This window comes from Plecotus auritus, assembly GCF_963455305.1.
Source record: "Plecotus auritus genome assembly, chromosome: 9".
Classification (NCBI taxonomy): domain Eukaryota; kingdom Metazoa; phylum Chordata; class Mammalia; order Chiroptera; family Vespertilionidae; genus Plecotus; species Plecotus auritus.
The window spans coordinates 18,715,691-18,738,652 of NC_137783.1; the positions used below are offsets into that span (position 1 = coordinate 18,715,691).

At 46.4% G+C, this 22,962-nt stretch overlaps 2 protein-coding genes across 3 annotated transcripts in view; one reads left to right on the forward strand and one right to left on the reverse strand.

The window, feature by feature from the left end:
- Positions 1-12,071: 12,071 nt before the first annotated feature.
- HPS6 (HPS6 biogenesis of lysosomal organelles complex 2 subunit 3) lies at positions 12,072-14,664 on the reverse strand. Its single transcript, XM_080688428.1, has one exon. The coding sequence runs from the start codon at positions 14,624-14,626 to the stop codon at positions 12,215-12,217; it is 2,412 nt and encodes an 803-aa protein (XP_080544554.1). The 5' UTR covers positions 14,627-14,664; the 3' UTR covers positions 12,072-12,214.
- Positions 14,665-17,335: 2,671 nt separating this feature from the next.
- ARMH3 (armadillo like helical domain containing 3) overlaps positions 17,336-22,962 on the forward strand; it is a 170,830-nt gene continuing 165,203 nt past the window's right edge. Inside the window, exon 1 of one of the 2 annotated variants that reach the window (XM_080642845.1) lies at positions 17,336-17,533. The gene's annotated coding sequence lies outside the window, so the exon portion shown is untranslated. The remainder of the gene's footprint in view (positions 17,534-22,962) is intronic. The other variant, XM_080642847.1, reaches the window with a different exon arrangement.

The window sequence follows — 22,962 nt, forward strand, 5'->3', positions numbered from 1 at the left end:
TTTATTGATTTCAGAGAAGAAGGGAGAGAGAGAGAGTAACATCAATGATGAGAGGGAATCATTGATCGGTTGCCTCCTGCATACCCCCTAGTGGGGGATCAAGCCCACAAAGAGGGCATGTGCCCTTGACTGGAATAGAACCTGGGACCCTTCAATCCACAGGCCTACTCTATCCACTAAGTCAAACTGGCTAAGGCTAGATATGTTTTTTTTTTAAAGTATTATTTATTGATTTTAGAGAGAGGAAAGGAAAGAGAAAAAGAAACGTTGATTTGTCGTTCCACTTGTTATTGCATTCATTGGTTGCTTCTTGTATGTCCCCTGACTAGGGATTAAACCAGAGACCTTGGTGTATCAGAACAATGCTCTAACTGACTAAGCTACCTGGGCAGGGCTTTAGATCTGGTTTTTTTTTTTTTTTTTTTTAATATATTTTATTGATTTTTTCACAGAGAGGAAGGGAGAGGGATAGAGAGTCAGAAACATCGATGGGAGAGAAACATCTATCAGCTGCCTCCTGCACACCTCCCACTGGGGATGTGCCCGCAACCAAGGTACATGCCCTTGACTGGAATCGAACCTGGGACCCTAGAGTCCGCAGGCCGACGCTCTATCCACTGAGCCAAACCGGTTAGGGCTTTAGATCTGTTTTTAAATAAGATTAGTTTGTTATGGTGTATAGGACTAAAGAAGAAGAACCATTTAGGAGGACATGAAGTCCATGCAGCTAGTAACAGAAAACCAAAACAAAAAGATCCTAACTTTTCATGAAATAAATTGTACAAGATTAGAGAATTAAATGTATGCCCTGGTTGGGTAGCTCAGTTGGTTGAAACATCATTCAGATATGCCAAGGTTGAGGGTTAGATCCCTGGTTAGGGCACATACAAAAATCAACCAATGAATGTATAAATGGATGGAACAACAAATTGATGTTTCTCTCTCTCTAAAAATTAATCAATAAATTTTTTTTTTTTAAAGAATTAAGTGTAGTGCTCACTTCGGCAGCACATATACTAAAATTGGAAAGATACAGAGAAGATTACCATGGCCCCTGCGCAAGGATGACACACAAATTCGTGAAGCTTCCATATTTAAAAAAAAAAGAATTAAGTGTAAGGAAATAAAATTAGAAGAAAATGACATGAAATAATATTCATCAATTTTCTAGAAGTATGTGTAGGGAAGACAAACTTGAAAGTTTAAATACCACAGAAGAAATCAGAAAGAAAAGAGTGAATTTCACCTCAACACTCAATAAAAGAAAAAAAGAATGATCAATTTGACTACATATAGACTAAATTTACAACTTTGGTAAGTGTGTGTGTGTATAAATAAAAAACAAACTAGATTTCTCCCTCCTTCCCCCTACCCCACCAAAAAAGGGGCAGATACTTATTTTAAAACATTTTCATCACTCCTACATTTGCAGGAAATATGAGTTACAATCTTTTTGTATAACTAATTCATGCAAAATAGGTTTTAAAAAAGAGGCTCCTCAATAGATAAATGGGTAAAGGACAATTTCAGAGGAGGAAGTACTAAGAATACATATAAAAATATAGTAAACAGGCCCTGGCCAGGTAACTCAGTTGGTTAGAGCATTGTCCCAATGTGCCAGGGTTGCAGGTTTGGTCTCCAGTCAGGGCACATATAAGAAGCAACCAATGAATAAATGCATAAATAAGTAGAACAACAAATAGATGTTTTTCTCTCTCTCCCTCTCTTTCCCTCTTTCTCTCTCTATATAGATCAATCAATCAATAATTTTAAAAAATAGTACACAAATGAGTGTATATTAAAATAACATGGCTCTTTTTTTGTTTATTAAACTAACAAATACATTTTCCCTAGTAAATTAAAAAATATAACAGCTTTATTGAGATATAATTCACATACCATACAATTCATCCATTTAAACTGTACAATTCAATGGCTTTTGGTATATTCATGCTGTTGTTCAACCATCACTACAACTTATTTTCTTTTTCTTTTTTTTTCTTTTTTTATTTTTTTATTTTTTTTTAAATGTATTTTATTGATTTTTTACAGAGAGGAAGAGAGAGGGATAGAGAGTTAGAAACATCGATCAGCTGCCTCCTGCACACCTCCCACTGGGGATGTGCCCACAACCAAGGTACATGCCCTTGACCGGAATCGAACCTGGGACCCTTCAGTCTGCAGGCCGACGCTCCATCCACTGAGCCAAACCGGTTAGGGCTCTTTTTTTTTTTTTTAAAGGAAGAAAAACATTTTCTTTTTTGTTGAATTTATTTGGGTGACATTGGTTAATAAAATTACATAGGTTTCAGGTGTACAATTCTATAATACATCATCTGTATATTGTATTGTGTGTTCACCACCTCAAGTCAAATCTCTCTTCCATCACCATTTATTCTCCCTACACCCTCTTCAACCCCTCCCCAGCCCCTCCCAGCATTGGATAAAGATTTTCAATGACCCTATCTAATGCTGGGAAGACTGTGAAGAGGCTAGAATCTCATACACTTTGAGTAAGGTAATCTCTCAGAAAAGCAACTTGTATTAATGTGCACACTAATTGACCCATTAATTTCCTTTCTGGGAATCACAGCATTATTTATACTATGGAAAATTTGGAAACTCCAGAAAGTGATGGATAGGAGAATGGCTTGGTTAACTTATGGGACATCCTAACAATGGAATGCTACACAGCCATCCAAATTATGTTTACCAAGAGGTTAAAAGAATGTGAAAAAACATGATAAATGTTAACTGAAATAGTATGATAAATTATCATCTGAAGTGGCTGCAATTATATAAAGGAGTCTATTCATAGGAAAAAAATTCATGGGAAGAAAGTACAATGGTGATACTAAGATGATTGAATTCTAAGTGGATTTTTCTTTGCCATTTTCCAAATTTCGTTTATGTACTCAGCTATCTTTTTGTTTGTTTGTTTGTTTTGTTTGGAGGGGAGGGGGGAAGAGTTGGGGGAAAAAGGGAAAAGGGAAAGGCAGGGGCGTGCTCCCAGGAGGGAGCTCCGCACCTCAGCTATCTTTATCACCAAATACTAAGCATAAAAATGAGACAGAATCCTGGTGGAAAGCAACAAAGACCTAAATTAGGGCCTTTGTGGTGGGTCTGGGGAAAGGAGGAGGAGAATAGATACAATTTGGCAGCTTACTGAATTTGAGGAATGAGTGGGTGCCAAGGATGAAAGGCAATGTTGACATTTGGAAGAACTAACTGAGAGGGCACTGGTGCTGTGAACTAAAATGAGGATCCCTGCCTAGCTCAGGGGATAGAGCGTTGGCCTTCGGACGGAAGAGTCCCAGGTTTAATTCCAGTCAGAGGCACATGGCTGGGTTGTGGGCTCGATCCCCAGTAGGGGGCGTGCAGGAGGCAGCTGATCAATGATTCTCATCATTGATGTTTCTAACTCCCTCTCCCTTCCTCTCTGAAATCAATATACTAGTATAAAATAGAATGAGGGTCCCTGGAGTAATCACAGCAGTGGTTCAGAGCATGGGTTCTTGCTATAGATGCCAGCTTTGAATCCCTGGCTCAACCTTTTATAGGTGGGCAACCCTGAACAAGTCATTTCATCTCTTTGAGCTTATTTCCTCATCTCTAAAATGAGGATAATAACAGCACCTGTCTTATAGGATTGATAGGAGGATGAATTAATAATAGAGAGTTTAGAAAGTACAGAAATAGTCCCTTCATCTCCCCTCTTCCAGCCAGCTCACTGCCAGGAGGTTGCCCAAGGGGATGCTCTGAAGCTCATAGGAATGGGAATGGATGGGACCCTGAAGTGGGATGTGTGGGAGGACTGGAGTAGAGGAATGGAGAGTTAGGAAATAAGAAATTGCAAAACAAGTAGGGTAGTATAACAGTAAAGCAGAGAGGCTCTGGAGCACCCCATCAGAGCCTTCCTGTCCCATGTCAGTATATCAAGATGCTTTCTGGATGGTGTAAGGAGAGGGCATAGGAGAGGCTGTCTGCCTTTGCTCAGTAGGTGCTGAATTGGGTCCATCCTGCTTTACTACTCTGCCTCCTGCCCCATCTAGACCTAAACTTGCTGACAGCGTAAAAAATAAGGACAGCTAGTGGGACAGCTGCTAGAAGGTAAAGGGAATTCTGTTTGCTGGTCTGGCCTCCAGAGGCCACCTCAGTCACTGCCCTGGCCTGTCCTGCACACATAGGAGGTAGGATAGGATGTGTGAGTAGCTAACCGATGTTTGGCTGAAGTCCAAGACCACATTCCTGCCTGGCCCCCCTCCCAGGTCTTGAAATATGAGGCTGGCTATGTAATGGTGTTTGCCTCATCTTTGGTCTGGTGTTCTTTCTGTCTGGCCTCAGATGGTATAACTGCCTGTGTGAATTCTGCAGAAGCTATTAGTTCCATCAGTACAGTCCCCAGAACCTGCCTACTTGCTTCCTGCTGGCCATGACCATGCTCCTCCTGTATGCTGACCTTCCCCTACCCAGTGCCCACCCCTCCTGTCTGAAAGCTGGTCCCTTAGTTCAGGAGCCCCTTCTGGTCTCTGCAGGAAGATCCCATCCTAACCTGTGACCCCTCCCCACCTTGACTATTTGGGCCCCATGACTCCAAAAAACATCCCCTTTCATTACCCAGAACTTCCCAAACGCAACCCCTACTCATGCCCTCACTCCTCTCATCTGCCCCTAATAGTATGATAAATTACTATTGTTAGATAAAATCTAACAATAATTATAAAATTATAAAATCCAATCTAACACCTCTTCCATTTTCCTCTCTCACTCCTGACTCCCCTACACTCCTAACCACCCCCCCTCCGCCACCCCTCCATCCATCCCCTCCTAACTTCTACACACTTCCACACTTCCTACCTATCCTCTTTCCTGATTCTCACCTCTCTCTACTTTCTGATCTGGCCTTGAATGTCCTCCACGCACCCCTTCCCCTTCCTGCCCTCCCACCTACTTCTAGCTTCCCCCTCCTGCCTTGTCTCCCTAGGAGCTGGAACATCTGCAGTTTATAAACAATAAGTAGCTATATGAAGCCATTTCCTACAGCAGCTACTCCCTCAGAAATAACAAGTACAACCTCTCCTCCCTTAAGTTCATCCTTGAGGCACAGAGTGGACTTAACTCTCCCTCCACCCTGGGAATTTCCCTCTGGGCCAGATTCAGATCCCACCCCCACTCCAGAATCCCAACCTCCCAGAGAGCCTGGGTCACACCCACAGGAGTGTCAGATTCCAGGCATCACAGTCACAGGTGATTGACCCCAGCCTACCCAATCTCATTTCTCTGGCTCTTCTCCCTAGGGATCATTTCTGGGCAGGAAACCCTCTTCCCTCAAACTTTCCCTCATTCCTGGTATCCTGACCCTGCTCCCTTTACCTCCCTCCCCCCCCGGACATGGATATAAACAGTACCTCCCAGGACAGGGATATAAATACTATCTGTGGATGGAAGCCCATTAGAAAAATCCAATCCAACTTGCTGGGTGAGGTGGAAACAGCCTGCAGTGGGGAGCTCTGGTGGTTTGTTATCCTGTCTCCCCCAGACTTCAGGCCCTTGCTGGGGATCAAATGTGGATTGCCCTCCATCGCCACTGTATTTTTTCAACAACACCAAGCAATTATCTGACAGCAACTGGGTGTCCTATAATTCAACTAGATTCTGACACTATCTACCTGGAGAATAGTATCAGATCCCACAGGTTAAGGTTTCCATCTTACAAGACAGACCTCCACTTCAGACATCCATCACAGGTCCAGGTTGTTACCTGTGCTTCTGACTAACTGGCTGTAAATTGAACATTCTCATGAGGGGGAGGGACATCCCCCTCATCTGTTTGATTAATTTGCCAGAACAGCTCACAAAACTCAAGAAACCAGTTTACTTACTAGATTGCCAGTTTATTACAAAGGATATTAAAGGATACCGTTAGAAAGAAACAACAGGCCCCAAATGGAGTCACGTGTGCTAAGCCCCACAGTGGCAAACTTAATTGCTGTTTCAGTGTCTCCCATGAATGTGACTTTAAAAAAAAATGTTTTTATTGATTTCAGAGAGAGAGGAAGGGAGAGAAAGAGATAGAAAAACATCAATGATGAGAGAGAATAACTGATTGGCTGCCTCCTGCACACCCCACACTGGGGATCAAGACTGCAACCAGGGCATGTGCCCTGACTGGGAATTAAACCAGCAACTTTTGTTAGCCTTGTGTATCAATGTCCATCATTGACCTTTAACTCAAAGAGGGCTAGGACTATGCCCAACCAACTGAGCCACACTGGCCAGGGCACCACCCTCATGCTTGGTGAAGGCCACCCCTCACTCTCCTTTTCCCTCCCCTCCCCTCCCCTCCTCCCCTTCCTCCTTTCTTGCCCTCTGAGAACATTAATTTATCACCTCCAGAGGCTTCCTCTGTCCTTAAGAAATGGTCAAGTGCATGCATGTTTAGGGTAGTGGGTGCAGCTGGCGGTGACAAGAGGAACCACTAGGGGGAGCCTGTGCCTAGGAAGAGAATAAGTGGAGACTTGAGCCACTTCAAGGATTCTTCTCTTCTCTCCAGGAAGTGTCAGGCATTCCAGCCTGGGGTGGCTCCCTATGGAGCTGGGGGGTTTGGGTCTCCTTCTTTCCCACTCTTTGAAGCGCCCTCTCTTTCCCTGACCACCCAGGTCAGTGTGAATCAAATTCTGGCACATCTGAACACTTCCTAAGGACAAGTTCCCTGAAAGCTGTATTCAACATGGAGCTTAGCACATACGGTGAGGCTCAGTTGGTTGAGTGTCATCCCATGCACCAAGAGGTTGCTGGTTCGATTCCCAATCAAGGTACATGCCTGGGTTGTGGGCTCAGTCCCCAGTGGGGGTCATGCAGGAGGCAGCTGATTGATGTTTTTATCTCTCTCTTCCTCTCCTTCCTCTCTCTCTAAAATCAATAAAAAACATACTTTAAAAACAAATAAACATTGCCCTGGCTGGTTTGGCTCTGTGGATAGAATGTCAGCCTGTGGACCGAAGGGTTTGATTCTGGTCAAGGGCACATGCCCCGGTTTCGGACTCAACCCCCAGTAGGGGCATGCAGAAGGCAGCCAATCAATGATTCTCTCTCATCATTGATGTTTTTCTCTCTCTCCTTCTCCCTTCCTCTCTGACATCAATAAAAATATATTAAAAAACAACAACAAAAACGAACAAACATGGAGATCAATCTTCAGTTCTTTGACCTGACCCCCCAAATCTCTCTAGCTCCTACCCATTCCTCCCATAGAACCACACTGACCCAGGCTTTACCTGTCCTTCTTCTCTCCTGGTCTGGGGATCAGGGGACCCTGGGTAGTACCAGTTATGTCCATTCCTTCCACCTCCACCCCAGCTCCCAAGATGGCTCTGGCTCAGCAGCTTCTTCACCCTCACCATTGCCCCAGATGGGCTGGTTCTTCCTTCTGATCCAGCTGACCTACTTCTATCAATTTCATGTTTGGATCAACCAAACAGTAAGTCTTCCCTAAGGGAAGAAAGCCAGAGAACCCATAAAAACCTAGAGTCCAATCCCTCTCATTCAAGGTCACAGGGACCAGTCACTTCTTGCATCTGTAATAATAATTTAAACTAGTATGACACTGGTACTGTGATACATGCTAAGGGTACAAAAGTACAAATAACCATGGTCTTTGTCCTCAGGGAATTTGTTTACTAAATAGGTAGACAAATAAGTAGGTAACACAACATAATTTGATAAATGCTGTTTTAGAGGTATACACCAAGAATTGTGGGAGAACACGAGAAGGTGCAACTAAATTTATTGGAGGTGAGTAGGGAAACCTTAGGAGAGGAGATGATATTTGAATGTATCTTAAAGAGTTTAGGCCAGGCAGAAAAGAAGGGGGAAAGCATGCCAAACATAAGGCACAGGGATAAGAAACCTAGTGAGTTCAGGGAACAACAAAGTAGTTCAAAGTGTAATATATTCTTCAGGAGGTGGGAGAAGGAAGAGTGACTGGAAAGAAAGGCAGATCCAGTCATGAAGGAAGAGATATGTTTTTTTGAGAATTTGGCCTTTACCCTGAATATTGAAATAGGTGCTGAACTTGATCAGATTTGCTTGTTACAATATTCTGGGTAAGCAAGGCTAGATTTGAGAAGACAGGGATACCAACCAGGAACTCATGGTAACAGTCTCAATGATAGGTGGTTGGGGCCAGGCCTAGTGCTGGGTCAGGGCATGGGAGGAAAGCAGAAGTGGTTTGGACACTGACCCACGTTGGCCAGGAGGTCCAATTTCCTACAGGCCACATGGAGAGGAAGGAGTGAGGCTCTGATCTCTGGCTTTTGCAGGCAGGTTGCTATAGTCCTATGGTCCAGTCATTGGGCAGCATGGAAACTGGTCTGTGTTCAAATTCCTTGGTAAAGTTTGGAATCTTCTGACTTAGGCAGACCACACTGGTCATTTCTTTTCTTTTTTCAAAAATATGTTTTTATTGATTTCAGAGAGGAAGGGAGAGGGAGAGATAGAAACATCAATGATGAGAGAGAATCATTTATTGGCTGCTTCCTGCACGCCCCATACTGGGGATTGAACCTGAAACCCAGGCATGTGCCCTGACCTGGAATTGAACCATGACCTCCTGGTTCATAGGTCGATGCTCAACCACTGAGCCACGCCGGCCAGGTTCACATTGGGCCATGTCTATGATGGCCCTTTCACACACTAAACCAGAATCCAGTCACATGATGACATATGCATGCCTGAGCTGTTTTCCAAAGTCGTAAGACATGGTTTGGGGTCAGTCCCACCCCCTACATTAGAGGTAGAACATGAGCAAAGACAAGAGCAATCAAGGGCCCAGCCTATGAGAGCAGGCAAAAGTTCCCGACTAAGCCCACCTGCTCCCCTGAGAGCTGCAAGACTGGGTCATTCCGCACTGGAGGCTCTACTAGTGGGTGGCCCTGAGGAACCTTCTTGAGACATACAACTCCAAGGAATAACTGGTCCCCTTCTTTTTCCCGTGCCCCCAGGGGCCTACTGAGTACAATTCCTTCTCCTCTGAGCACAAAAGGAGTTCCAACCCAACTTTCAAGCAAAGGAACAACCACAATTCAGCAGGATCATGACCAGGAAGATTTCTTTTGTCCATCCCCAGCTTCCCACTGAGGAGCCATGTTGGGCCCAGCCTCAAGACCAAAAAGAGGAAGAGGACCCTTCCTGGCTGAGGAGGCTGAGGGATGACCTATTCCTAGTTCTGGGCCTCTGGGAGTAGTAGTAGCTTAGGGTTAGTAGCATGACTCCTGGTGTTGGTAGATAACCGGGCTTGAGGCCAGGACAAGGGCCACCCAAGTCCTGGATGAGGCCAAAGTATTATCCTTAACACTTCAATGAGACTGGGGAGCCATCCCAGGACTTGGCCATGTAGATGAGCTAACTCAGTATCTCCATGAGGCTGAAGAGTAGCAACAGGCCTTGACAAGCCTGAGAAGCTGCATCACTTTGCCAAGAGACTGAAGAACTGTCTCTAGTACCATAGGAAACTACAGGACCACCTTAAGCACAGGATGAGGCTGAGCAGAATCCAAGCTATAGGTACCAGCTGAGGATAAAACTGAGTGGCAGTTTTTACCTTGTCCCAAGTCTTGGACAAGGGATGGCTGGGGGCCGAGGCTGATGCCAAGTAGCAGTATCTGGGGTCCTACCCTAAACCTAGAACCAAGCTGAGCGGTCACTTGGGTAGAAGTGGGCATAGGGCCAAGGCCTCTTCGGAAGTGGTCTTACAAAATAAATCCAGACAAACAGAAATCTGTGTTGGAGATGCTCTTGTTTCTTGGCTTAGGGAGTCAACAGGAATGTGGGGTATTCCAAGCAACCCTACTCAGGTAGCTTTTCTGTCTGTGACAAATCTTGCCTCAATTAGGGGCTGCTCCAGGAATCCTGGGGGGAAAAAGCATGGGCCCAGGACCTATCACAGCTCCTATGTGGGAACAGAAGAGTCTTGAGAAAAGGGTCCAGCTCTGCAGATCCCCCTCCTCACAATAGGCTAGAAAAGCTAGCATTGGGCCAGGAATGCGAAGTGCATTCAAGACCAAGCTGATAGTAGCTATTGGGCTGTACAGTGAAGTGGTTCAAATCTTGAGTTGCACCCTTGCTGGTTTGGCTCAGTGGATAGAGCATCAGCCTACAGACTGAAGAGTCCCAGGTACTATTCCTGGTCAAGGGCACATGCCTGGGTTGAGGGCTCGATCCCCAGTAGGGGTTGTGCAGGAGGCAGCCAATCAATGATTCTCTCTCATCATTGATGTTTCTATTTCTCTCTCCCTCTCCCTTCCTCTCTGAAATCAATAACAAATATATATTATATAAAAAAAAAAGAGTTGCTACTTTTTAGTCGACTGATCTCAACTAATCTTTCTAAAGTAATCTTTCTAAACCTTATTTCCTATTTCTAAACCTATTTCATCACCTGTAAAATGGGGATATTAGTACTTTCCTGATGGGGTTATCAGAGCATTAAATGAGGAATTATTAAAAAACCAGCAGAGCCCTAACCGGTTTGGCTCAGTGGATAGAGCATCGGCCTGCGGACTGAAGGGTCCCAGGTTCAATTCTGGTCAAGGGCACGTACCTTGTTGCGGGCACATCCCCAGTAGGGAGTGTGCAGGAGGCAGCTGATCGATGTTTCTCTCTCATCGATGTTTCTAACCCTCTATCCCTTTCCCTTCCTCTCTGTAAAAAATCAATAAACTATATTAAAAACACCAAAAACCAGCAGAGTACCTGACACATATTAAATGCTCATAAGTGTTAATTATTTTCATGATTGGAAATGGCCACTTTAGTCAACAGATTTAGGTTCAACAACTCCCTCTATAACCCACAACCCTCTGATATCTTTAGCTATTCAAAAACACACCAACTGCCCTGGCCAGTGTGGCTCAGTTGAATACTGGCCCATGCACAAGGAGGTTGCTGGTTCGATTCCGGGTCAGGGCACATGCCCAGTTTGCAGGCTTGATCCCAGAAGGGGGTGTGTAGGAGGTAGCCAATAGATGTTTCTATCTCTCTCTACCTCTCCCTTCCTCTCTCTCTAAAATATATTTTAAAAAACACGCACGTACAAACTGTGTATATAATTCTGGAGTATTTTCCAACATCAACAATCAGTTCTCTTGTAGAACACACACACAATTGGGTGTCCTACAAGTCAATTCAATTCTGACACTAACTACCTGGAGTTAGTTCAGGTCTCACAGGTTAAGGACTCAGTCCCACAAGACTGCCCCCTTTTCAAATGCCAGTCACATGCATGTGCCCTGACTGGGATTTGACCCAGCAACCTTTTGGTGCATGGGAGGATGCCCAACTGATAAAGATTTAGGCCAGGGCTAAAATGATATAGATTTAAAAAAAAATGTTTTTATTGATTTCAGAGAGAGGAAGGGAGAGGGAGAGAGATAGAAACATCAGTGATGAGAGAATCATTGATCAGCTGCCTCCTGCATGACCCCCACTGGGGATCAAACCATGACCTCCTGGTTTATAGATCGACACTCGATCACTGAGCCACACTGTCTGGGCATGATATAGATTTTTAAAAAAATGCCAGTTGCAAGACACTGGTGGAATTTCCATATTATAAATTGGTTTAATAATTTGCTAGAATGACTCACAGAACTCTGGGAAATACAACTCAGGAAAAGCCAGATGGAAGAGATGCATAGGGCAGGCACAGGATGGATGTGTGTGCCTGTCATTTTCATGCCCTCTCTAGGTGTCACCCTCCCAGCACCTTGATGTATTCATCAAGCTAAAAGCTCAAATTTCCTTGTTTGGCAGTTTTTATAGATAGAGCTCTATCTCTAACCCACTGCCTTCCCAGGAGATTGGAAATGGGGCTGAAAGTTCCAGCCCTCTCATCACTTGGTCTTTCTGGTAACCAGCCCCATCAGAGGCTGCGGGCCACACCCTCGTTAGCATACAGGCAGGTGTGATCTAAAGGAGTTCGTTATGAATAACAAAAGATATTCCTATCACTCAGGAAAGTCCAAGGGTTTTAGGAGAGCTCTGTACCAGATTAAAAACCTGAGGATGAAGACCAAACATATTTATTATACCACAATATTTAACACATATATATATATTTACATTGCTCCAGAAGTGAGAAGAGTATTGCACAAATTGGTCCCACCCTGGCCCTCTCCAACTCCTAGGCATCCTTCCCTAATCACAGAAACGATTTTCAGCCTGTGTCAGTCACACAGAAGCCCTGTCCAGATGGTGCCCAGGCCCCTGGCCTTGGGTGGTCTGATGCCTGGAGGGTAGTCATAGGTCCCCGAGGTGGGGTAGGGGGCGGAGTGCCTGGGTCCCAGAGGATGTCCTCATATAGACTTAGAACTGGGCCTGAGGGCTGTCTTTTAGCCCCAGTCTGCTCCAGTAGAGCTCTGAGCAAGCCCACAGTGAGAGGGGGTTCCACTCCAGGCTCAGGGAATGGGGTAGGGGGCTCCGACTCATCGGGGAGATGTGTCTGCAGAAGCAACAGGAGCTCAGCTGGAGCTAGGTCTGGTGGGCACAGGCGGCACAGGAGGGGGAGGTGAGCATCAAGCCGGCGGTGCCGGGCAAATTCGGCCAATAGCAGTTTGAAGATCTCACTTCGAAGTAGGGGGCTGGAGGGGCCGAGGGCTAAGCCAGACTCTAGGGCCCGCTCCCACTGCCCCTTATTCACCAGCTGCCCCACAGCTTGGAGCACAGCTTTGGGCCGCCCACTGCCCAAAAGCAACTCTAGCTCTAGTGCCTCAGGCCTGGTCCCCTCCTCACCTAGTACTGCCAGGGCTCGGCGATACAGGGGAAGCCCTGGGCTCCCGGCCCCCCAACCAGGCCCACCCTGCTGCTGTGCCAGCTCCACGAAGGGTGGCAACCATCGTGGCTCCAGCTGGCAGAGGCATTGGCACAGGAGTTCAAAGAGGGGCAGTACCCCATTGGGGGGTTCCTTTCCAACTGCTGTACCCCCTAGGACCTTCTTCCACACATCAGGGGGAGCTTGAGACCTCAACCTGCCATTCCCATCTGGTTGGAGCTGCAGAGCCCTGAGGATGGCACCCCAGGCTGCTGTAGGAAGGGCTTGGAAAATGGTGTTGAGCTGGGCCAGCTGGTCTCCTATCAACTCAGTCCTTAGCAGACGTGCCACTTCCTGCTCTGCCAGCTCCGTCCAGCCAGCCTCCTCCTCATCCCCAGCCACCAGCTGGGCTTTGAGCTGCTCTAAGCCCCGGTAATCGCGAAGCTCGGCCCTCAATGTGGTCAACAGTGTAGATGGGGACACATGGCCCTGGAGGATGGAGGCCAGGGCCTGAGGTGCCCGGAATACGTTGTTCTGTCTCAGTTCCTCTGGGGTGAGCTGGGCACCCCGCAGGCTCCGCCGTTGGTAGTACTCGCAGGCTTCCTCAAACACCAGGTCTTCAGCTGAAGGCAGCTCAAGAGTCTGTGGGGCTTCCCATACTACTTGAAACAGACCCAAGGCTGAAAGCAAACGAAGACCCCCTCGGGTCTCCATCTCTTCCTCATCTTTTGTGCCAGGAGCTAGGGATTCAAGCAAATGTACTCGGTCTGTACTAAGGACCTTTCTCTCCAGCAGCTGCCCGCTGCCCATGTCCAGCAATTCCAATGTGGAGCCCAGCACACAGGCTAGAGTGCCATGAAATGTTCCCAGTGCTGCAGACCCTGCTAGGCCTACAGGTGCCTCCTGCAAGGTGCCCACAGCCCGGGTACCACCGTGGGACTGCACCAGGCTCACAGTGCCCCTAAAGTCAAGCAACAGCAGGCCCTGGGGAGTTGGGGCCCAGGTATGAACAGTCAATGGCTGCCTGGGGGACAGCAGCCCAGGAAGACCTCGGAGCAGGGTCCGGAAGTCCCATGTGTCCCCTCGTCCAGGATTCAGGCTCTTACTATAGGAGAGGCGAAGACTTGGGGCAGCCACCATCATCTTCCCCTTACCTGGGCTCCAGATGAGCAGGATGTGGTTCACGCCAGGCAAGGTGGTGGCAGTGGGCACCAGGAAGAGGTCCTTGCGGGAGGCCAGTAGCCTAAAAGGGGGGCAATGGTGTAGAAGGATGCGTGTGCGGCCCAGGTTGGTGCCAGCCTCCCCGCTGGGCTCCAGAGTCCTGACGCACACGCAGTGGCTGAAAGCGGCGGAGGGCGGTGGTACCCGGCCCTCAGCATCAGCTTGTCGCTCCTCGCACCACACCAGGCGGCCTCGGGGTGCCGCCACAGCAACCACGCGGGATCCGCTGCCCGGACACAGCTCGGTGCTCTGAAGCAGCCGCCAGCCAGGCCCCACGCCCGCACCCCACACCTCCGCTAGTCCACTCTCCCATACCAAGACCAGCGCGGGTCGCACGGGCCACGGCAGAAAGAAGGCGTCTAGAGGTGAGGGGTGGCCCGCCGGCCAGGCACGCTCCAGTTCCTCGCCGAGTCCACGCACTGCTACTAGCAGCTGCGGGGCAGGCGCCCCCGGGGGTCGCAGCAGCAGCAGGTGGCGGCCATCCGGGCTGCAACGGACTCGGACGGCTGGGTCCGCAGCCAGAAACTCCCGGAGCCGGGCCGCGCCGCTGAAGTTGCTCAGGTCCGAGAGCAGGCGCAGAGTCGCCGCACGCTTCATGGTGCGGGCTGCCCGGTGGGGCGAGGCCCGGAGCTGGGTCGCGGGTTCCTAGGGGAGGTCGAAGGAGGAGCTGAGACTTCCGTCCCGGGTCGATGAGGTGGGCGGAGGCCCGGCCTCAGTGTCTCCGCCGGCCCCGCCCCGCCCCGCCCTCCCGCCGGCTAGCCGAGGGCTTGCCCCCGCGAACTAGGGGAGGAGTCACGGAAGCCGCGCGGGGAGGAGCTCCCGAAGCTCCCGGAGCACCCTGGTGGCTGAGCCTCTGACCTCGCTATCCCTAGAGACGCTCTCTGAACTGGGATGTTGGAAGCCGCGAAGTGGCCAGAATCTGACTCAGGAATTGGTATTGCAGTCCCGCTGAGCCCTGAACTGAAAGCATCCTTCCCCAAGGCGTTCCTTCCCTCGAAGCCTCACTCTCTCACCCCAACTTATTCACTCATTTATTCATGAAATTTTATTGAGCACTTACTCTGAGTAGACAGTCCTGAGCAAAATAGAAACCCTCATCCTCATAGAAGTGACAATTTAATGGAAAATAATTATAATAGCTAATACTTCCATACAACAAGCCCCTTTTACAGATAAAGAAAGTAAAAAGCACAGAGAGATTAAGTAAATTGACCAAGATCACACAGCTATTAAGCAGTAGAGGTAGAGGTGGGCTTTCAACCACAGGTAATCTGAGTCCAGAGTCAGTATACTAAAGCACTTTATCAACAATTCATCACTAAAACTAACAGCTTGCTAGAAAAAATAATTAAAACGTACGTTAGAGGCACTGATTCCGTGTGTCATTTCTCCAGCAACACCTACAAGTTGATTTGCAGGGGCTCTTTCCACCTCCGATTGCCTTTTCTGGTGATGTGACCGGTATTCCTCTTCCCTCCAAGTCTAGTCCCTCTTCATGAGTTCTGCTTCTCCCTCTGTTCCCCCACAAATTCCCAGAGAGCCTGCATCCATTTCTACTTCATCAGCTTCATTCTGTCCTCTTGCTCTCATCATAGAAACACTCTCATTTGTCCTGTCTTAGAAGTCACTCTTTCATCCTTATTACCTTTAGCCCTATTGTTTGTTCCCTCTCCCTTTCCTTTCAGTCAAGTTTCTTGCAAAGATCCTCTAGCATTTGCTGCCTCCACGTTTTCTTCCATTCCTTTCTAAAACAACTACTTACCTGAAAGTCCCTCCTGTGGTTTCCACAGCATCATTTCCCTCTCAATTTCCTCTTTTTTTTTTTTAATATATTTTATTGATATTTTACAGAGAGGAAGGGAGAGGGATAGAGAGCTAGAAACATCGATGAGAGAGAAACATCGATCAGTTGCCTCCTGCACACCTCCCACTGGGGATGTGCCCGCAACCAAGGTACATGCCCTTGACCGGAATCGAACCCGGGACCCTTTAGTCCGCAGGCCAACGCTAAATCCACTGAGACAAACCGGTTTCGGCTCAATTTCCTCTTTTCTATCTTCAGAATTTTGTTTGCTATTGGTTCATCTTCCTCCACCATTCTTTAAATGTAGGTGTTTAAATTCTATCTTGACCCCATTTTTTTTAACCTTCTTCTTAGGTCATTCCCTCTCTTCTTGTGACTTGAACCATTATCACTAAGCCAAATGGCTCCAAAATATTTATATCTGCTCAGTTCCATAAAATCATTGAAGTTACTGCCCAGCATATCTTTTTCATAATCCTCACCCAAGGACAGGCTTAGAGAGAGGAAAAGGAGAGAGAGAGAGAGAGAGAGAGAGAGAGAGAGAGAGAGAATCCGACCAGGGATAGAACCCAGGTATGTGCCCTGACTAGATGATTTTCAACCAATTGAGCCACTCCAGCTAGGCCAGCATATCTTTAAAAAAAAAAAAAAAATATATATATATATATATATATATATATATATATTTTAAATATATTTTATTGATATTTTTACAGAGAGGAAGGGAGAGGGATAGAGAGTTAGAAACATCGATGAGAGAGAAACATCGATCAGCTGCCTCCTGCACACCCCCTACTGGGGATGTGCCCGCAACCCAGGTACGTGCCCTTGACCGGAATCAAACCTGGGACCCCTCAGTCCGCAGGCTGACGCTCTACCCACTGAGCCAAACCGGTTTCGGCAAAAAATATATATTTTTATTAATTTCAGAGAGGAAGGGAGAGGGAGAGAGAGAAAAACATCAATGATGAGAGAGAATCATTGCTTGGCTGCCTCCTGCAGGATCCACTCTGTTTTCTTGTGTTTAAAAAAATATTTTTTTTTTCCACTTTGGGGTTTGATTCTGCAACCCAGGCATGTGCTCTGACAGGGAATCGAACCATGACCTCCAGCTTCATAGGTCGATGCTCAACCACTGAGCCACACCTGCCAGGCCCAGTATATATTTTTTAATCTTCCATTTTGCGTATGCTAAAACAGACTCAGGTTACTTGCCAAGTTAACACAGCCTTACACGATGTTCTGCACATAGTAGTCACACAATACATATTTGTTAAATGAATTTGTTTCCAATCTTTCGCTTACAAAGTTGCCATAAATAGCTTGTAACATATATATTTCCAAACTCTGCCAGTGTATAGTCATATTCAGATTCTGCCATATTTAAAAACATTGCTATTGCAACTTGCATCCAGCAGATCCTCATAGATATTTCTTTTGTTAATTTTTTTTCGCGGTGCATTTTGGGAGTTGTTGTCTTTGTGATGCTTGCTGGGAGTCGTGGTCTGAGCCTGCCTCAGGGTGTGGACGAATCTATCAGACGGCGGACTTTAGGACCCAGCGGGGCGCTGTGGGCCTGGGGAAGGGTCGGGGGAGGTCGGGAGCGCGGCGGTGAGCCCGGAGCAGCGGCGGCGTCAGTGGCATCGGGAGCGAGCGCGCCCGGGAGCGGCGCGGGTGGTGGAGGAGGAGTCGGGGGCTCGGTAAGAGGCTCGGGCCCGGGCCGGGCTCCGAACCTGGCCAACCCCTGCGGGTCCTGCTGTAACTAGGCCTTGGCCCTGTGGCGGCTCTGGAGGCGGGGCCTGCGCTCGCCTAGGGGACGACGGGGGTGGCGGGCGGGGGAGCGGGGAGAGGGAGGGAGGACAGATGCTGAGGCTGCGTGAGGCGAGGAGGCTGGGCCCGGGGCGGTGGTGCGGAGCCCGAAGCGCCTCGGTTCAACAGCCGCGGGGTCCCTCGGAATATCCGGTCCGGTGCCTGTCAAGTCCCTCCTGCTCCCTGTTGGGCCCTCCGGGCAACCGACCTTTGACCCCAAAAGGGGCTGACCCTGACCCCTAAAGCAGCCTCCCCTCCGCAGATTGTTCGTGCTCCTGGGTGGCCTTCAACCCAGCCTGGCCTTGGGGGGAGGGCTTAGGGCAAGACCTTAGAGAAGGATTAGGGGAGGGCCGGTCTGACCCTAGTCTTCAGGTGTCCCGGAAGGGCCCCATCCTGTCGCTCCTTTTAGTCACTGACCGATGGTCTTGAGCCCACCCTTCACACAGAATCAATGAAGCCACTGTGCTTTCTCTGGGTTACTTGGTGCGAGGCTGGGAAATGGACCTGTTCCCAGACAAGTGTGGGGAATAAACTAGTTCCCTGAGGAAGGAGAGCTATCAGAGGCTGTGGAGTGCTGCCTCTGCAGAGTGGGGAAGTAGAATTTGGGCCGGGCCGAATAAATGTTTCTTGATCATAAGACCCTCCCCAGTTACTCCTCTACAGAAAAAGTTTTGAGCTGAGTCAGAGCTGTTTCTTTGCTATCCTGAGCTCTCAGTGACTTGTAAACCAGGGCAAATAAGGTTTATATACCTGCCCTTAACTTAGCACAAGTTAGTTGGAATTATTTGGGTGTGCCTTCAGTTGGATTTGTGTGCACAGTGCGTACTCTGTAAAGTCTTTTCAGATAATCAGTCTAGGGACAGGTGGATCCTTCTTGTTAGGATTGTAAAGGGGGAATTACCATTCTTTTAGTGAATAGGGGAGCCTTTAAGGTGTTTTCTCTGGAAGTTTAGGTATTAATTGATTCACCTGTTCAACATTTGTATAATTTTAAAAAAGCACCTTGAAAACTCAAAAGAAATTGTTATAAAACTTGAAATTTCACATAGAATCAAATTCAAGAATTCATTTGGGGAATATTTGGGGAAAATAGCCAAATAAATTGATTCAGGATATATGGAGGTGAACTGTTTATTCAACATACATTTATTGAGCACTTGCTATGTAACTGGCACTGGGGTTAGAAATATGAGTATTGCCCTGGCCCGGTAGAGCGCATACAAGAATCAACCAATGAATGCATAAATAAGTGGAACAGCAAGTTGATGTTTCTCTCTGTCTCTGTTTCTCTCCCTCTTTCTCTCTAAAATCAATAATAGTAAAAAAAGGAAATAAGAGTATCTTTCCTAAAGGACATCAGAAAGACATATTCATATGAAAATTGTGCTGTGTGTTACATATCATTATAAAGGAATTTATACAGTGTGAAGGGACTCCTGCCATTGCCTGGGAGAGTCAGGGAAACCTTCACAAGGGGGAGATACTTTAGTTGGGTGATGAAGAATGAGTAGGAGCGTGCACAAGTAAGGAAAGGCATTCCAATTGGAGAGAACAGTAGGTACACAGAAATGGTGCAAGTGTGAGAAAAAAAAAATAACGTGATGTTTAAATGTCAGAAATTTGTCCCAATCAGGATATGTGGTGGGGAAGTTGTCAGGAGGTGCTTTTTATGTTACGGAATGACAGAAGTGCAGATTAAAGTAATGAGAAATGAGTTAGTGAGACCAATTTGAGTTGTTGCAGTTAAGTGAGAGTCTGAAAAAAGTGTGGCAGTGGGCATGAAGAATGGATTTTAGAAGTAATTTGGAGATAGATGCAATAGGACTTAGTGACTGGAGAGAGTGGGCTAAGGTTTCTAATTTGAGAGATTGGGTGAATGGGAATTCCACTGGCCAGGATATGCACTGGGAAAAGTCGAACATAATTTTAAAGAGTTGGAGTGGCTATGGAAAGAAGTACAGAGGAAATAGTCTGGTGTGCTGAGGTCAAGTTGCCTGTGTGAAGTGTATATGGAGATATTAGTAGGCAGCTGGAAGTGAGGAGGTTTAGTGAGTTTAATACATTGGCAATGGTAAGTGAGGGCATATCTGAAAAAAAATCCCGGGGAAAATCTTTATTTTGTTTGTTTATAAAGAAGTATCAGAATATGTACTTCTTCCATTTAATTGTGAGCTTCTCAAGGCAGGGACCAGAACAGTAATTTTAGGTCCCCTTTTTGTCGTATACTATGCCTGTGTTATTATAAGGTTAGTTATTAAGTTAGCAGGAAATCAATTTACTTTGTAAGGTTGCAGTCACCTTTTTGGGCTTTCTTAAAGAAGATTCTGGGAATCTGTCTTAAAATTTTCATTTTATACTTAGGTCGTATTCATGAGGCTTGTATGGTTCAGTAGGAAAGGAAATGAAGAACATATGAGTGACGTTGTGCTGCTTGAGGAAGTTCAGGGTTTGAGCAGGAGATAGACAGTGTTAATTTACAAGAGGCTCCTGCTCATTGAAGAGAGAATCGTACAATGAATTTTCATTCTGGGAGATGTCAGAGGAATGTGATTTTCAATCAGTGTTTTCTGCAGTCTTGTCAATTTGGAGTTGGTTTCTCTTTCTGAAGGTGCAAGTGCATTTTTTCTTGTGTAAAATAATTTGAAAGGGAACCTGAGATAGTCATGTTTATTTAAACTTCTTCATTTGTATTACTAGTTTGTGAAGATAGGCAGATTTGGTCAATTCTGATCAGATTGGATTGAATTTTGTGAAGCTAGGTCACTGTTAGTAGGTACAGAAAGCAGTTGCTACCTAGAGTGGAGATTGGGAAATTCCTAGTTTTGCCACTTGCTGCTTAGTCTTGGGAAAATCCCTGAATTACTTCCACTTTCAAGTATAGGCACAACACTCACTCTGAGGTGAGCATTGCCCAGAGCACACACAAGATATGGATGCTGCCCCATAGTGGCTCGTGTGCTTGTGTGCTTACTGAATCAGGCTGATTCTGTCCTAGTATCTAGAAAGTAGGGAAGATGCTTGTCAGACAAGGTCCTGAGTTGACTGGCTTTTCTTGGATAAAGTGGAAATGTTGATATTATGGATATCAGTATGGAGTCTCCATAGAACTTTAAGTGAATCTGGATTTTGAATGTTCTACCAGTCAACACCCAAGTTTTTGCATTAACAGTTTTTGCATTCTGATAGGGAGAAGGGCTACCCAAGAGAAGTGTTTAGTGGCTTTACCTACTTACTAGCTGTGTGACTTTGGGCAAAGTAGAATCCTCATTATAAAAATATGATAATAGTAGCTATTTCATCTGGTTATTGTAAGGATTAAAAATAGTATATTTAAAGCACTTAGAACATTGCCAAGTGTGTAGTGAGTACTCATTCGTGTTATTTATTATATATCACCCTGAGTGGGAGGCGGTGCTTTGAAAGATTTGGAGGAATAAGTGATGAATTCCATCCCTAGGAACTAAAAAAGGAAATGTAAAATAAGAGGATGGTGGCCTGCCCTGGTGCTCTCCTTGAAAGGAGGGAAAGAGCGAGGTGGCTTCAAGAATGCAGGCCTTGCCAAAACTGGTTTGGCTCAGTGGATAGAGCGTTGGCCTGCGGACTGAAGGGTCCCGGGTTCGATTCCGGTCAAAGGCATGTACCTTGGTTGCGGGCACATCCCCAGTAGGGGGTGTGCAGGAGGCAGTTGATCGATGTTTCTCTCTCATCGATGTTTCTGACTCTCTATCCCTCTCCCTTCCTCTCTGTAAAAAATCAATAAAATATATTAAAAAAAAAAAAGAATGCAGGCCTTACACCATTTGGAAAATATAAAAGACTTAGAGTGACTAGCACTAAAAATTCATTAAAATGGAAAGGAGTTGTATGCTTGTTTTAGAGCCAGTCAGGGTGGTGGAATTGGAGGAAAATGTTTTTCTCACATAGATATTTCTCTCTGTCTCTCCCTCTCTCTCTGAAAACCAATAGAAAAATATCTTCAGGTGAGGATTAAAAAAAAAAAAAGAAGCTATGGCAAGGAACCACGAGGAATAGTAGCAACACAGTACAGTGCCCATGCCTATATCTGGAAAGTGAAGTAAATACAGATTCAGACAAGGGTAAATTTAGAAGGCCAGTCTGGACTATGTGGGCCAGCAAGTGAGCTAAATCCTTGGGGCTTTCAGAAATGAAGAGGTGACTAGTGTGAGTGGTTCAGTTGGTTGAGCGTTATCCCATACACCGAAAGGTTGCTGGTTTGATTCCTGATCAGGGCACATACCTGGGTTTTGGGCTTGATCCCCAGTCAGGGAGCGTATAGAAGGCAACTGATCAATGTTTCTGTCTCACATTGATGTTTCTCTCTCTCTCTCTCTCTCTCTCTCTCTCTCTCTCTCTCTCTCTCTCTCTCTCCCCCCCCCCTTCCCTCCCTCTTTTTCTCTAAGCATGTCTTAGGGTGAGGATTAAAAAAAAAAAAGAAAAAAAAAAAAGAAGAAAAAGAAATGAAGAGGCATATTAGGAACTAGTTTGAAAAATGAAGGTTGAGATTTGGAGGAATACCCTGCATTCTCTTAAATGCTTACACTGCTAGTATTACCTCCAGGGAGTGTGGTGTACCAGGCAGAAAATTTAGGGAACAGATAACTTGTGCCTAAAGATTAAAAAAAAAACACCCTTGCATCTAGGCAGGGGTCCTCAAACTTTTAAACAGGGGCCAGTTCACTGTCCCTCAGAGCATTGGAGGGCTGGACTATAGTTTAAAAAAAAAACTATGAACAAATTCCTATGCGCACTGCGGGCCCGGGACGAGTCGGCTGCTAAGCAGGACAGGCAGCGGCACCCAGCGAGCCCGATAAATGTCCTCCGCGGGCCGCATGTGGCCCACGGGCCGTAGTTTGAGGACGCCTGTATTCTAGAGGAACTAGGGAAGTTTTAGGAAAGTCAGGGATGGAGACTATTTCTGGCTTTATAAACATATGGCCTCCTCTTGTGTATTGGGTGAATGGCTCATGGTTAGACAATGGTAGTATTTTTTAAAAATACGTTTGTATTGATTTTAGGGAGAGGAAGAGAGAGGGAGAGAGACATCATTGATGAGAATCATTGATCTGCTGCCTCTCACACACCCCCTACTGTGGATCAACTTCCCAATCTGGGCATGTGCCCTGACTGGGAAATGAACCGTGACCTCCTGGTTCATAGGTCCTTGCCCAACCACTGAACCACACCATCTGGACTCTTTTTTTAAGTTTTATTTAAACTGATTTTTAGAGAGGAAGGGAGAGGGAGAGAGAGAAACATCAATGTGAGAGTGAGACATCGATTGGCTGCCCCCTCGTGCATG

What these genes read in the sequence shown, in the direction of transcription:
- HPS6 (XM_080688428.1), bottom strand. Translation starts at nt 14,626, where the DNA reads ATGAAGCGTGCGGCGACTCTGCGCCTGCTCTCGGACCTGAGCAACTTC.